At 38.7% G+C, this 17,476-nt stretch overlaps 1 protein-coding gene across 4 annotated transcripts in view; it reads right to left on the reverse strand.

Annotated features, from left to right (window-relative positions):
• LOC134660280 (uncharacterized) overlaps positions 1-17,114 on the reverse strand; it is a 48,994-nt gene extending 31,880 nt beyond the window's left edge. For 3 of the 4 annotated variants that reach the window (XM_063516030.1, XM_063516028.1, XM_063516027.1), the window contains exon 1: positions 16,705-17,113. In XM_063516030.1, coding sequence (XP_063372100.1) covers positions 16,705-16,707 — 3 coding nt within the window. In that variant the 5' untranslated portion in view covers positions 16,708-17,113. Of the gene's footprint in view, positions 1-16,704 lie in introns of all 4 variants that reach the window. The other variant, XM_063516029.1, reaches the window with a different exon arrangement.
• Positions 17,115-17,476: the final 362 nt, after the last annotated feature.

Here is a 17,476-nt window from a genome sequence, read left to right on the forward strand (position 1 = left end):
TTACGCAACTGTTTTGAGGTCACATATTTTACGACGTACACACATATTTGTCGTTTTCCCTTCCTATTGGTGACGTAAAGTATGTATATTACGACAAACATGCGTTTGACATTACATAATATGTATAGCTTATTGTATTTCAATATTCAACTTTCGGTTTTTGTTTCATGTTTTTCATTCTCTGATATAATGTTGATATTTTATTCACTTCCTGTTGAATTAAGATGTTTTTTATATACAAGCTTTTACTTTTTACTTAACTTGTGATTAAATTAGTTGTCAAGCGGACACCATCAGGCTCCCATGAGCCGTGCCATAAATGCCAGGATAACGCAAGGAAGATAATTACGATTTGAGTATCTGATATATCGTAGTGTTTGAAAAATAATGTTGGTCAAGCAAATCTTGTCAGTAGACAAACGCGGAAAATCTCGGGTTAGCAACACTACGTTTGAATTGTTCGAAAATCGCGTGTCATTTATATCTTACGAGGGGCGGCAGAAAAGTTCGCGGCCTTAGAAAAAAAATGAAAGAGAGTATTAAAATAAATGTTTTTATTTTTCAATATAGTCCCCATGGAGTGATAAGCACTTTTCGCTTCGAGCAAACAATGCTTTAATACCGCCGAAAAAATAATCTTTTTCCTTCGCTTCAAAATGGCTCTCTACAGCCTTGATCTGATTGTCATCGGCAAACCGGCGACCACGTAAGTCTTTTTTCAAATTTGAAAAAAGGAAATAGTCGCTCGGAGCCAGGTCTGGACTGTAGGGTGGATGATTGATTTCTCCAAAACCAGTGTCTTTTAGTGCCTGCCTAGCAACACGGGAAGTGTGAACTGGTGCGTTGTCCTGTAAAAACAACACTCCATGGCTAAGTTTCCCACGTCGCTTCTGGACGACTGCGTCACGTGCTTGAATCAATAAATTTGCATAATAATGACCGTTCATTGTGGCAAATAATCAACTAATAAAACTCCTTCACTGTCCCAAAACACGGTCGCCATAAACTTCGAAGCTGACTTTTCCACTTTAAATTTCTTTGGTGCCCTCTCGCCCTTTTTTAACCATTGCATAGACTCTTGTTTTGATTCTGGATCGTATTGGCGAACCCACGTTTCATCTACGGTTACGATTCGGTTGCAAATTTCGTCCAGATTCTCTTCAGCTAGATCCAAAAATTCTTTGCAACTTTTACGTCGCCGTTCTTTGTCAAGCGGTGTCAGCATTTTTGGTACCCAGCGCGCAGTAATTTTTTTCATGTGTAAACGTTCATGTAAAATGTGTCCTACCCTTTCTTTACTAATTTGTAGTTCCTCCGCTATCTGCCAGATTTTAATTCTTCTGTCAGCTAGAGCACATTTCTCCACTTTTTCAACATTTTCGTCAGTGACCACCGTGACAGGCCGCCCATGGCGGGGGTCATCTTCACAGCTCTCTCGTCCTTGTTGAAATAAACGAGCCCATTTTTTTATCATAGTGTACGAAGGGCTTAAATGATGGAGAGTATCCGTCATATCATCAAAAATCTCTTTAGGCGATTTTCCTTTTTTTACAAGATACTTAATAACCGCGCGGTGTTCAAATTTGTCAAAATTTCCGCATTCGACAGACATTGTTAAGTATATCCGCGCACAGAACGAAAAACGAATATTTTTTTTTAAATGGTGGCAATATTTAAACTGCCAAAGAGGCGGGGGAAAAAGTAGCATAGTTTTTTTTGGATGTAACAAAACGTTTATTTAACGTAAATAGTACAAACTTAATAATTAAGTACCTTATAAAATAAAATAACTAAAACTAAACCTAATAAAAATAAAAAATAAAAAACCCTAAAACCTACCTTCTAACCCTAGGCCCCTCGGCAAGGTGCCCATCACGCAGGCAAATAGTTTTTTTTTTAATTTTTCTTTTTTTTTCTAGCTTAGGCCGCGAATATTTCAGCCGCCCCTCGTATCTGTGGAACTGTTTTGTTTACATTTCATCGTTGTTCGATGTAGGTAAAGTGTCATTCCATAGAACTTGCTAACTATGTTTTAAACAATAGTCACTAGTAAATTGACATTCAGAGACAATTTTAATATGGCGGTTTGTTTACATAGCAAGTTCCATAGAATGACACTTTAGGTACATTGCTGCTTTTTGTTTATTTCCTAGGGATATCATGCTTTTGTTTGCTTTACATTGCTACTGACATATTCAGCTTGTCAAACTTTAGGTACTTTAACGTGTTATGTATGTCTTCACTCTGTCCACTTTAAACTTTCACCTTCAGCTTTCGCACGCTCCTGCGTTTGATTTGCCTCAGTCACGCCGATTTCAGTATTTGACACAAGCCGAATGACGTTCGACATTGCGTCACGTATGTTCGGAAAGCCATTGTTTTTGTTACGGAGGTTTTCAAATAACCGTAGCGGGTTTTCAATTTCATCTTCAGAAAGCGTCGCTTTTGTTCATTTTTAGGGTTCCGTACCCGAAGGGTAAAAACGGGACCCTATTACTAAGACTCCACTGTCCGTCTGTCTGTCTGTCACCAGCAGCTGTATCTCATGAACCGTGATAGCTCAATGTGATAGCTAGACAGTTGAAATTTTCACAGATTGATGACGTAACGTATTTCTGTTGCCGCTATACCAAAGGGGTCCCTTTGTTTCCCATAAAATGTATGTCATAATGTATTGTTTGTCATATGATCATTAGTCATAAAACTGAAACCGTTAACTTTTCAGGATTTTCGTAAGGTAGTAGTATTTTCTATAGATAGGTTAGGTTAGGTTTATTTTATGGCAATCCTGAAAAGTGACGCGTTTCTGAACCAAATGAATTATGACGGCAAGCCATACATTATGACTTAAAACTTTTTGGGAAACAATAGAGACCCGATACTTACGCTATGGAATGTCCAATCTAGCTAGAACCCTTAATGGTGTAACAATATCCCGTGTGGTGATTGTACATATAACTAGGCTTACTTTCTATCATCTTTGTTTCAACTTCGTGCATGACTATGTCATAATCATAACCATTATTACCTACTCATGTTCGGTAAAAACAAATACTCATTCAAGTTTTTGAAGTTTTAAAACTCGTTTTTTGTTTAAAATCGTTTTACAGTTTTTGAATGAATAGGTTAAATGACTATGACATAAGTTTTTGTGTGTATGAGCAACTTTTGTATTTGTTTAGTTTTACCTACTTTAGTTTTTCGAAGTTACCTAAAGTGACATAGGTAATTATACAGTGTATGGTTTTCTTTCATCACACCAGTGAGGAAAAAAGAAATAATAAAACTTCTGCCTAATTAGTAGTTTCGAACGTACTGTAATGTAAATTACAGCCCTAGTAATTTAGGAATTACGTACCGCATCGCTTAACAAGTGTGATTAAATTAGTACATTACGATACAAGTGCGAAAAATAGGAAATTCGCAACGAGTGGCGATAAATTAAAACACTACCGAAGGGAGTGTTTTACATCGACACGAGAAAAACTTTGCGTATTACCTTTTCGCACGTGTATCGTACAACGTCTTACAGTGCATAATATACAGGGTGCCATTTGAGTCGTGATCAGTAAAATATGTTTTTCTAACTCCATAAACAACGAGCAATTTTTTTTTTCAGGCAAGTTTTTTTTTATTTTTTTGTCATTTATTTTACTTTTACAAGTGGTAATGTGGTATTTAAACAGCTTTGTAAGATATTTCAAATGAAAGATTAAGTAAATTTTATTTCTAACTGGGACAAATGACAAAATTGATGTGAATGACAGTTCCGATTCAAAGAGGCGATTCAATTTACGAATTTAAATATCTTAATAAGCCGTTTTAATATCCTAAATCCACTCATAAAAGTAAAATAAATGACAAAAAATTAAAAAAATCTTGTCTGATTTTAGTAAGAGTAGGGGCATTAAATTGCTCGTTGTTTATGGAGTTAGTAAAACATATTACTGATCACGACTCAAATGGCACCCCACCCTGTATATAGGTATGGCCCTTTAAATTTTCGACATAGTCACGTAATGTGCTAATACGTACATACGTACGTACGTACGTAATACGTACCTACTGTAAATACACATTATAGCCTTACCTACCACAATATAGACCGCATCACCGTAATAACATCTTTTACGAGCAAGTTAATGAGAAAACTTATAGATCGTTTTTTTTTACATTAGAAAAAACGAAGTATAGACGTCATGAAAGAGAATTAAGAAAAAAATCATTTAATTCTTTTTGACGTCATCTGTTTTGTTTTCATGGACGCGATAAGCTCGATTAATATTCTAGCAATTTAGCGTAACATGTTTCGATTTCGATTTTCATACAAGCTATCGTCAGCATATCGGATGTGTTCGAATAATTTTCGATACGCACCAGAGCGCCTACCGCGAACCACGTTCGACGTGTTGCCTCTCTGTCGCACTTGTAAATTCGTACGTAAGTGTGACAGGGAGGTAACACGTCGAACGTGGTTCGCGGTAGGCCCTCAGTTTTGGTTCGATTTGACTCGGAACGAATCGTTTCGGCGTATATGTGTCGTAGTCGCTAAACATATCGCTTTTTACTAATTAACATTTTGTCATTGCCCAGCAGCGCTTGCTTAAATGTATAGAGTTAGACCAAGATAACTCTGCAACGATTTTGATAGCACAGACTGTGCAAAGTGTGCAAGTATGGTGCAAGTATTATTTAAAACTTCATAATTTCATAGTAATCAAAATCGCTTCCGAGTTAACTCTATAGGTACATTTAATATTAATTAATATTAATCATTAGTAAAAAGCGATATGTATTCGTATTACTTAATTAGTACAAAGCGGCCCGGACACGGCCCGGTTTAACGTGAGTCATCCTTAAACCATACATTTTCTTTAGAAATTCCTCAGCTATTAAACACGCCCCATTGAATTATACAAATGCTTTCGCTTAAAACTTGAACAAGTAGGTACGAACGTCAAAAACATCTCAACACTTTTGCACCTTACTCGCTCGCGTTAAGGCGAGCAATGTATAGTTATTTTTAACGTCGAATCAGTACAATCATTAATAAGTCGACCTTCACAATGAACTTGTGGGAACGATTGTTTTTGTTACCACTTAATGTTATCGTAGACACGGTGATAATATGCAGTATAATAACTTGCAAATATTATAAATAATAAATAAATATTTGGGGACAATCTTACACAGCTCGAAATAGCCTCAAACCACAGAATAAGTAATAGTATAAATAGTATTATCATACAGAACGGCCACGCACCGCCCCGCCCCGACTCGCATTACCTCGCCCCGCGACCGTCCCGCGACATGAATCTGGCGGACTTCTGGCGTGCTCCCAGTAAAGCGACTTACCCACACATACACAATGACGCGTGTACAGACGTGCCGTAATACACACATATAAACGCAAATGATTTTTGATGTATGGCGTATCGCCCTGTGCTCAAACTAAGCAAAGCGTGTACTATGGGTGCTAAGCGACGATATACATACTTAATATAAATAAAAATTACATACATAAATAACTCTGAAACAAATATTATTTTTATTAATGTTATAATGCCGTAAACTTCAAATTGCCGTTTCGATAGTGCTTTGATGTAATTATCAAAGCCGAAAGTGAGGGCTTAATTTTATTAACACGAGCTCCTAAGTCCTGTACCGCCCGTGGCACACACAATATTTTTCATCATACTTGTTAGAATAAAACTTCTGCCTAATTTCGGACGTACATCACAGCCGTAGATCGATCGAGGATCAGGGATTTACGGTCCGCATGGCCTCGCAAGTGTGAAGAAAAAATACATTGGTAGCCCTAGAAATTTATGATTTACGGACGATGTGGCCTACGCGTAATAACACCTTTTACGAGCAAGTGCAAAACAATATTATTATTATTTTTCTTTTATTCAATTAGGGTCTTAGGTTAGGGTTTTACAATGTGAGTATAAAAGTAAAATATAAAAACACTTACAAAACGTTACAAAAAATATAGTTATAAACACATTATAAAAAAAAACCTAACCTAGGGTGCCGCCGGCAGCGGGGCAGGGCCCAAGCTTATTATTATTATTATTGGGATGTTTTGGGCCTTTGGAGTGCCACTTCGACCAAGTAGTGATCTATTGTGACGGCCCTTTAAATTTCACTACTAATGCCCGTTGAATCCAGGAAGTTCCAGATTCATTGGGCCGTAATGCTTTGTACCTCATAGGGTTGCAATACGTGTCGCTCCAGGTACCTAGGTACTTCTTTTTGACATTAGTGATCCACAGGAGCGGAGAATGTGCATAGCAGTCTCCTCTGACTCCTGGCAGAACCTGCATGTCGCATCTTGTTTCTTACCGATTTCAAACATGTGTTTTTTCAACTTACAGTGTCCAGTCAATGTGCCAGTGCAAAACAAATCCACTGTGATCTCAATACTGCTCAGACCTTTACTGTGGCCTACCGCACAGCCAACCGGTTATAGGCTTAGAAGCCTTTCTCGCAATAAGTTTCGAAACTTCCGGATCCGACTAATCTTATCTTACGTTATATTATTGAAATGACGCTTTTCTATCTTATCTTATAGTTGTACACTAATCCGCCTGTTTATGTCCCTTCTTTTAACTTTTTTCCGATTTTTGATTATTATAAGAGTACTAGCGACCCGCCCCGGCTTCGTACGGGTTAACAAATTATACATAAACCTTCATCTTGAATCACTCTATCTATTTAAAAAACCGCATCAAAATCCGTTGCGTAGTTTTTAAGATCTAAGCATACATAGGGACAGACTGACAGCGGGATGCGACTTTGTTTTATACTATGTACTTACCTAGTGAAGGAAGCGAAAAATAAATTCTATACAAATTTGTAAATGCTCTGGTGGCAAGCGCGGTTACATTTTTTTTTATTACGCACACACAACCATTGTAAAGTTATGGCTAAATTAGAAAAATCCGTTTGTATAACAGCTTTAAGCTCAATAAAATGACCCCTGGTCACATGATGACAATGAAACAATGAAAACCACATAAGTTATGAAACGGTTAAGTAATTTACATTGTGTCCATAACTTTTGAGGTTTTGATTGAAACCCGCAATTCACAAGAGTGAGTCGTACTTAGTCCAACTCCAAAGATAAATGAAGGGAACAATTTTTAAGCCGCGTGGCCCAACGCATTCGGTCAACGCTTATTACGCTTACATAAATATTTACGTACCGTAAAATGGGGTGAGTAGGCGCAAAACTGACATTAAAACCTCGATAACATTTTATTTTTACATATGCTACTGAATGGTGTATATAATAAGTGTTCCGGACGTTTGTATTTTAGTTTTTATTTTATTTTGGGTAGTTCAATTTCATAACTTTGACGATAAACAGGAAAACCCACCTCACCCCGTAGTCCCTCGTATTTGGGGTGAGTTGGGTTTTCATACAAAGGTGATTTTGGAAGATTGTTGGATCGATTTTTTTTTATTATGAGTATTACTGTAGCTCCATTATAAATTGGAATATATTATTTTTGGAGCAGTAGCCTTACAATCCCATCTCACCCTCCTTTCACCCCTTCTCTCCCCATTCATAACCCAACTCTCCCCGCGAACCCTACTCACCCCATTTTACGGTAACACACAAACAACACAAAAAGCCAGTCAGTCACCAGAAAGGGTGTAGCAGGATAGCCTTTGAAAATTTGCCCCCAGAGTTTTGGTTCGAAACTATAACTAAACGATGCCTTTTAAGAAGATAATACTCTGCACAACATTTCAACCCCCTCCGACTCCCTGGGGGTCCACAATACCCGATAATCCCCAAAACTTATTTTTTTCCTCCAAATCTAGCATAAGATTCACTCGAATCCGCCGCCAAAAAGCTACTCGTTCTCGGGCTCCCCTTGTTTCTGTTGGTTTTATTTAATAATGTTTATACTTAAACAAAAATCAATCATAATAATAATTAATAATCAATCTTCTGGCGTAGCATCTGGTCGGTGCCTGTCGGACACACCGAGGGGGGTTGGATGAATGTTGTCGAGCGTTGTGAGACCCCCGATGACGTAAGTTGTGCCATCCGCACGGCCCAGAACTGGAAAAGTCCTGGGCCGGATGGATTGCACAACTTCTGGCTAAAATGGTTCCGATGCTCACACCCGTGCTTGGCAGCACAATTTCAACAAGCCCTCGAGCTTGGTTCTCTCCCACCTTCCTTAACACCTGGTGTCACCTTCCTGCTCTATAAGTCCGGTAGTACCACGGAAGCGAAGAATTATAGACCCATCACGTGCTTACCTACACTTTATAAGCTCCTTACATCCATTTTGAGGACAAAAATCAACGCGCACATTGTCGCTAACAATATTTTGGCCCCTGCTCAAAATGGATGTAGGGTTGGGTCCCGTGGTACTAAAGAGCTCCTCCTCATAGACATGACCATTTGCCAACAAATCCGGCGGAACAAGGAGGCCCTCTCAGCCGCTTGGATTGACTACAAGAAGGCCTATGATTCGGTGCCTCATTCATGGCTGGGGAGGGTCTTAGAGCTGTATAAAGTTGATGCAGCTTTGAGAGCCTTTCTAAGCGCGTGTATGAGACAGTGGACCACAGTCCTTCGTCAACCAGGAGGCGGGGATGACCGCCCTGGCCCGCAGGATTTCATAAGGATTGAGCGAGGAATATTTCAGGGTGATAGTCTGAGTCCCCTATGGTTCTGCCTAGCTCTGAATCCCCTCAGCACCCTGCTGAAGGATTTGGGACTAGGTTGCCGGCTTCGGAGAGAGGGTGAAGTCATTTCTCACCTTCTGTTCATGGATGACCTCAAATTATTTGCACCAAATAACCAAGACTTGACGGAGCTACTGAAAACCACCGAAGTCTTCAGTAGTGCCATCAACATGGAGTTTGGTGTCGATAAATGTGCGGTTATGCATGTACAGCGGGGGAGGGTTGTAAATTCAACAAATTTACAACCTTCTGAGACAATGTCTTTCAGATCTATCTCTGAATCAGAAACCTATAAATACCTTGGTATGTCACAGTCGTTGGGTATTGAGGACGAGGGTATTAGACGGTCGGTGAAGGAGCGCTTTTTCAGTCGGCTCACAAAAGTTCTTAACAGTCTTTTGTCAGGAGGCAACAAAGTGCGCGCCTTCAACGCCTGGGTAATGCCCCTACTCACATACTCCTTTGGCATACTAAGGTGGACTCAGACCGAGCTGGACGCCCTGGATCGGAGGGTCCGATCACTGCTCACTGCGCATCGCATGCTACACCCACGCTCGTCAGTTATGAGATTGTACATCCCACGGAAATGTGGAGGCCGAGGCTTCCTAAACGCCAAGGATCTCCACAACCGCGAGGTGTACAATCTCAGGAATTATTTCCTTAACAACCAGTGTGGGATGCATCGTGATGTGGTGGCAGTAGACAGGAACCTCACGCCGCTCTCCTTGGCAAACGAGAACTGGCGCAAACCTGTGGTACTAAGTACTGCGGATCGCAAGACGGCATGGGAGAGTAAGGTGCTACACGGGCGGTTCTACAAGGCCCTCACGGGACCCGATGTGGACCTGCTCGCGTCGGTGAACTGGTTACGATTCGGGGATCTCTTCGGAGAAACCGAGGGTTTTGCCTGTGCAATTGCGGACGAAGTAATGATGACGAACAACTATCGGAAATATATCCTGAAGGACGGTACGGTCGACATTTGTCGGGCATGCCGCCGTCCCGGAGAGTCACTCAGGCATATCATTTCCGGTTGTTCTCATCTTGCTAACGGCGAGTACTTGCACAGACATAATCTCGTAGCCAGGATTATTCACCAGCAGCTTGCTCTTCTATACGGTCTTGTGGACCGCGAAGTACCGTACTACAAGTATTCACCTGTGCCAGTTCTCGAGAATGGTCGTGCCACGCTCTATTGGGATCGATCTATTATCACTGACAGGACTATTGTAGCCAATAAGCCTGACATTGTGATAATAGATCGAGCGCAACGCCGGGCCGTGCTCGTTGACATCACCATCCCCCATGATGAGAATCTCGTGAAAGCCGAGAAGGACAAGTCCAGTAAGTACCTAGACTTGGCTCACGAGATAACCGCCATGTGGGATGTTGATTCGACGATCATTGTCCCGATAGTTGTTTCAGCGAACGGTCTAATAGCGAAGAGTCTCGACCAATATCTTGAGAGACTCTCGCTAGGTGGTTGGATCAAGGGCCGGATGCAGAAGGCGGTGATCTTGGACACGGCGCGGATAGTCCGCCGGTTCCTCTCTCTGCGGCCCAGACCACCGGTAGCTTGGGCCCTGCCCCGCTGCCGGCGGCATTCTAGGTTAGGTTTTTTATAATGTGTTTATATGTTTTTTTTTATTGTTTTGTAAGTGTTTTTATATTGTACTTTTATATTCATATTATAAAAACCCTAACTTAAGAGAAAAGATAAATAAAGAGATTATAATCAAATGTAATCGATACTTAATCAAATCGAGTTATACATTGAAATGTAGCAACACTGAGTTAATTTATTATTACTCTGGTAATTCTCGTATACCCTCTCTTTGAACTTGAACGGACCTATACTTGCTTCCCAGTGTTTTACAAAAGATAAATCAATATAATTATCTAATCCGCATATAATCTTTTATTCCACGGCCCTTAAATAACAATAGTTTCCCATAAAGTTTTAAGTCATAATGTATTGTTTGTCATATTATCATTAGTCATCAAACTGAAACCGTTAGCTTTCAGGATTTTCGTAAGGTTATCTACACATAGGTTAGGTTAGGTTTGTTTTATGGCTGGCGAGGTTGCGGAAGAGTACTTCGGCGTTCCTGGGACCTCGCCTTATAGCAGCGAGGCGGCAACAGAGGGGTTTTAGTGGGTAAACCTGGGGTCTCATTAGCCCACAACAGGGAGTCCCACATAACCATCCCGGCCCGTCCCCGCGCCGGGTGGTATGAGTAAAGCATTTCCTCTCTTTAAAAAAAAAAAAAGGTTTGTTTTATGGCAATCCTGAAAAGTGACGCGTTTCTGAACCAAATAAATGATGACTAACGAAAATGCGGGCAAACAATACCTTACCCACATTTATGACTTTTGGGAAACAATAGAGACCCACTCCTTCTCACCCCTTTGCTAGCTCGTAGCTTTGGTTGAAAGAGACCAAGTTTTAATTTCTACGCGAAGCCGCAGATGGACGCTAGTTTAATTATACACGAGAAAATAGTAATTATTATGACAAAAGTAAAATTTCGCAACCGCACTTAGAGTCCAATTTACATAAATTTAGAAACAATGGTCCTAACTAGTTCTCACAGCGTCGTTGATAAGTTCCGACCACATGCTGTGTCGAAAGTTGGACATTTTTAACGAACTTTATGGAAAGACGTGGATTCGTTTAAACGCTTTTTTGGACTACGATAAAACTGCGCAAACGCAATCGACAACGATTTATTAAATATAAATTGCAACTGCCACCGATGAACGATAATCGACAACGATTTGTCATACACACGGTAGATAAATCTGCTCAAATCGGACGATTTATAGTTACGTGTGTAGCCGGCATTAGTCATTTAGTCGAGTATTTTAGTTACTAAACAAAAAATTTAGTCGAGTGAAATAATCTCTAATTTTTCCTTGCAGATTCAGCATCTGACCGTTGAGCCAACCAACCAGCGAGAGTCTCTCTAGCTAGTATAGCAATGTTTACCGACACCTAGACTCTACTCTAGGTGTTGGTCGAGACTCTTCGCTATGAGACCGTTCGCTGAAACTATCGGGACAATGATCGTCGAATCATACCACATGGCGGTTATCTCATGTGCCAAGTCTATAATGTAGGTATGTTATTGTTAACCTTTCAATGAAGTCATTATGTTAACTAAAGATGGACCAAGCAACAACGCTCACAACAAAGGAATCACCTTCAATTGTCTATGGCGACAATGCGAAAATTGTCTATGGCAATGCAACTTCCTGCCGAAACACACGTCAATGTCATCTTTTTCGTCATGTCACTTTTGTATGTTCTAGGTAAAACGTAGTGATTATTATTGTTATTATTACAAGCTTTTATTTAACTTGCAATGTACCCATATTTTATACTTACGGGTCAAATCTTGCAAGTTAAATTTGATTCCCGACTTCCAATGAAGCTAAATATTTGCATACTTACATAATATGTAAGTCTGGTGACAATGCAATGTTATGGTAGGTACCATCGAGCTGATCTGATGATGGAGACAGGAGGTGGTCATAGGACCTCTGTGATAAAACAAAGCAACCCAATTGTGTTTGGGGTTATTAAAGTTGTCTCGATGAATATTAGTTGCCTGTGGAAAGAAATATACAGTCAGCGATAAAAGCTTGTACCCAAAAAGATTTTTTTGCCAAAAACTTATGTTCTCTTTGGTCCTAGGAATTATTTTACTCACGACAACGGTAGCGTAGGTACTTATAGTCTGCGTTTAGGGTGCTAGGGGCAAGCTTTCTTGGTATTTTTGGCACGACAACTCACGTTCTAGCGGCCAAGAACGGCAGCTGAGAATGGTATATTTCCCCTGTTTACTTATACAAATAGAAAAGGTTTAATTATCGCTTCTTGCGACCTCCATGACGTGTCCGGATGTGGAGTGCGCGAGCAACTATCACTCGGCGTGCCCCGTACACCGTACATATCCAGTCGCCATCAGATATATCGGAGCGGCCAAGGTGCTCACAAATATCTGAACACGCCTCTATTGTCAAGGCGCTAAAGTGCGTGTTCAGATATTTTTCACCTCAGCAGCTCGAACAAGGGTACTTTGCTACTTAAAAACAGTGAGCAAAATCGCATTTTGCTCACTGAGTGAGACAAAATGAGCAAAATCGCATTTTGCTCACTCAGTGAGCAAAATACGATTTTGCTCACTGTTTTTAAGTAGCAAAGTACCCTTGTTCGAGCTGCTAAGGTGAAAATTTAATTGTTGGTATATCTTAAGAAAACATGAGTGAATAGAGGTAAGTGATGAAGAAGGAATACATTTTTCGGGTTCTCTAATATGTTCTCACTGCTGAGGTGAAAAATGTTGTGTACTACACGAGATCAAAGTTATTTACATCTCGTGCGCTTTTGAGTCCCTTACTACGCTCAAGATTCTAAATTAGATTATAGAATCTTTCGCTTGCACGGGACTCAAAATAAGCACTCGAAGAAATATCAAACTTTGATCTCTTGTTGTACAAATAACTATTAAGCACCTCGCCCGCTCCGATATATCTGATGGTGACTGTACACGTAAAAACCGGCCAAGTGCGAGTCGGACTCGCGCACGGAGGGTTCCGCACCATCAACAAAAAATAGAGCAAAACAAGCAAAAAAAACAAGTAAAAAAAACGGTCACCCATCCAAGTACTGACCCCGCCCGACGTTGCTTAACTTCGGTCAAAAATCACGTTTGTTGTATGGGAGCCCCACTTAAATCTTTATTTTATTCTGTTTTTAGTATTTGTTGTTATAGCGGCAACAGAAATACATCATCTGTGAAAATTTCAACTGTCTAGCTATCACGGTTCGTGAGATACAGCCTGGTGACAGACGGACGGACAGCGGAGTCTTAGTAATAGGGTCCCGTTTTTACCCTTTGGGTACGGAACCCTAAAAAATTACTGAGGTGCCGTCGGAAAGTTTCCGGAATAGGGAGAATTACTGCAATTGTTTTGCCGCCAGATTGCAGCACTGGCGCATTTCGTAAGCCATAGAGTAACTATACATACTGTGGGTTAAACCATGTTAAACTGTTTTTTGACAAGTTTTCACAGATGATAAAATATGACATTGATGCATCAAGGCGGTTTGTTTACAAAGGGCCTGCCGGGAAACGCGAAATATTTTAAATATCAATAATTAACGCCATCTACTCGACAGTAGGCCAAAGGTATGGCGCCATCGCTCGAAAAGATTGCACCATACCTTTGTCTCGTGTAGATGGCGTTAATTTTTGATACTTAACAAATTAACACATATCAGTGAAAGAATAAAGATCAAAGTCAAATGGCGTTCTAAGATTTTTAATCTTCTGTTGAAAGACAGTAAATTTACTGTGGCTACATAATTTTACTTTGACAATCCGCCTCTATTTCAAATTCTCTTTGCCACCATATATACACACAAATAAGAAAGAAAATGAAAAGAACTAATTCACAAGCTAAAAACTACGCAAAATGAGGATTTAACACGTGCTACTAATTTCAACTTTCGCTGTATACTTAATATAAATTTTTACTTAATTAGTTAAATATTTAGCAACCACACTAGATGTATTTATGTTTGAGTGTATCTAGCATGCGTTTATAATTATGGGCAGTCACTTTTTATTTATCTACATATTTACAAGAATCAATAAGAAATGTCGGCTCTGTTGGGCTTCCATATTACAGAATTTCGTGTGTTATTTCGCAGTTCACTGTACAGTAAATAATAGGTACAGTTAGTGACCATAATTTCTTGCACTCTAAATCGCGCGAAAATGCATGCAAAAATGTATGCAGTCACTTGCAATGACATACCTATAGGTAGTCCTAAATGCGCCTGCGCAATGGAGCGCGGAAAAATATATTACATATATATACGCTATTATAAAATAAATAATGAAAAATAAAAAATTATGAAAATATTTTTATTGGGTTTTATACAAGTTAATTTTGTATTAAGCAGAAACGTCTGCGAACGATGCTATTAAGCTTCGAAATAAATTAAAAGTGGAAAAATTCACTGTCTTGGGTGGGACATGAACCCACGACCACTGGATCTCTAGTACAGTGCTCTTCTTTTTATACAAGTGTTACAAGTTGCTATTATGACATATAATTATTGTACATATAATTTTAGTTTTGATTTAATCCGATTGTATTTTATTGTATTTATTGCAGTTAATGCATGTTAGATACTAAGTAATGTAATGCCAATTAGCACGTAAGGTTTATCTGTAAGTGCTGATTGATTGAAGTGAATAAATGAAATGTCTCTACAAAGAAGTCACCAGTCATCAACTCATCACACATTTTCTTAATAGGGAGTATTACTGCAATGTTTTGCCGCCAGAGTACAGCACTAGCGCCTTTAGTAAACCATAGAGTAACTTATACATACTGTGTCTTAAACTGTTTTTTGACAGGTTTTCAGCTTTTCACAGACAATAAAATATGACATTGATCAATACATCATTGATGATGTTGCCATGCAATTTTAAGGCTGATGGTGATACATACATAATTTATTTATGATATAATACGTAATTACGTACCCGCATATCAGTGACATAATGCAGCCTAGAATTCGAGTAATTTATACTCAGTTAAGTATTTCAGTAATAGGTAACTCAGGCAAATTTCCTGCTAACTTTGCACGGAACAGAATAAAGTGTGGAACTGTCATTATAAACGTCATGTTTTCATCACAGTGTTTTCATCACAGACCTAGAATCCGCTCGATTTTCCTAGAAATTTGACAATAATGATAATGACATCAACACTTTGTCATTGCAAATGCCAAGCAGATTTAGAAGTTATAGTTGGACAAACCAATTTGTCAGTCAGTAAGAACAATCAACTATCAAGAAAACTATGATCATCCTAGCTATAGCTGGTCAACCAAATCTTGACAGTAAAAAAAGGCGCGAAATTCAAATTTTCTATGGGACGATATCCCTTCGCGCCTACATTTTTCAAATTTGCCGCCTTTTTCTACTGTCAAGATCTGGTTGACCAAGTATATTACTAGTATAAGACAAAGATAGTATTATGATTCTCTCTGTCTATGTTTGAAATGAGAGATGAAACAGTCCTTTGACAAACTATAGTTTGTTCTGACTCTACCAAATTGTAAGCGTTCAGAAACTTAAAAAGTTTGAACACAACTTATCAAACTTTCAACCGGAAAACTTAAGGAAATTCCAGGATAATACATACGATGTTTTAATGATTAAACCGTTGACTAATTAATTAATGGTCATCGTTTACCATCGCATTGGCCGACACACAACATTGCATTTTAATTGCACCCGTGAGTGTGTGACATCGTTTAAGTTGCGGTTGACCGACTTTTTAAGAAAAATCGTCGCAAGCTCTATGACTTCCGGTAATGGAAAGCTTTTTTTCTACTCCAGCACTTAAATGTGTCAATTAAATGACTGACAGTGATATCTAAAGCAATGTCATTTGAATGCTTTGTCTATAGGCTCATAAGATGACTGCTAGCAGTCATCTTATGAGTATAATACAACTGCTTTATTTTTTTTAAAGATACAAGTTCCGATCATCTTGATTGAAAGAGGTATGTTTTCATTTACAATAATAACTCTTTTTTTTTTTAAATAATAACTCAATTTTTTTTAAATAATAACTCTTTTTTTTTTAATAATAACTCTTTTTTTTTAATAACTCTTTTTTTTTAATAAAAACTTTTTTTTTTTTTTTTGCTGCAGCTGTCATAGAAAAAGTAATGTATGCAACAGCTCATAATTGGTTCTTAAAATTCTCGGGTCTTTTTTTACAAAACTCGACTACGTCTCGTTTTGTAACTTCGACCCTTGAATTTTAAGAACCCTTATTATATCACTGTTGCATAAACTACTATTAAACAGCGAAGAAAATACTTTATAATTTTATAATATATTAATATTTGTTTTCTTAATTATTTGTTGTTCAGTAATTAATAATTTAATAACTCACCATTTTTCCAATGAAAAGTATCCAAAATCCAGGCACTAAGGTCTTTAAAATTAAAAAAAAAACACCCACTAATGTCACACACTTGGCGCGCTTGAACTTTTTTAAATTGTTTTTTTTTTAATGCGGCTGTCTGCCGCGGTCGTGTTCGAAACGAGACTGCGGTGTCAAGATCTCCGCCGATGAAAGTGGGATGTTGTTTCCCATATGGCAGAGCGGTGTATGAAAACCTGTAGCCAATCTCTTATTGAGACGGCTTCAAGCTATTCTCGATCTTATTTCAAATGGAATAGGACATATTTTGTAATAAATTCGATTGAACTTTGTTGTCAGTTGACATTAACACGTCGAGCGGTCAAATGTGAGTCCTAATAATAAAACTTTAAAGTTTAATATGCTTTGTGTCTTATCTTCAGTTTGTTTTCGTGTAAAGCTTGAGATCATCTTCGTCGATCTAAAAGCGATAACGACTCTTAACTGCAGGTGTTAAAGGCTGTTTTGCTTTGGTGTGTAATAGTTGTAAATCAGGATATTTTATACGTACATTTTCTCTTTTATTTGTGAGTTGTGAGCCGCGCCCGTGGCGGATCTGTGAAGAATTTTGCAAATTTACATAAGTGAGCATGAAAGTGACTCGGTCGGGTTACGACATTTTTTAATTTGGGCCGTGGTTTACGAATGCGGTTTTTGATAAGGTTTCTAAATTTAAATGTGTGTTAATGTCAGTGGAATATTGACAATCGGCCGGTGATTACTTGATTAGATCGCTTTTCTA

The sequence above is a fragment of the Cydia amplana genome, chromosome 26 (genome assembly GCF_948474715.1).
Source record: "Cydia amplana chromosome 26, ilCydAmpl1.1, whole genome shotgun sequence".
Lineage (NCBI taxonomy): Eukaryota > Metazoa > Arthropoda > Insecta > Lepidoptera > Tortricidae > Cydia > Cydia amplana.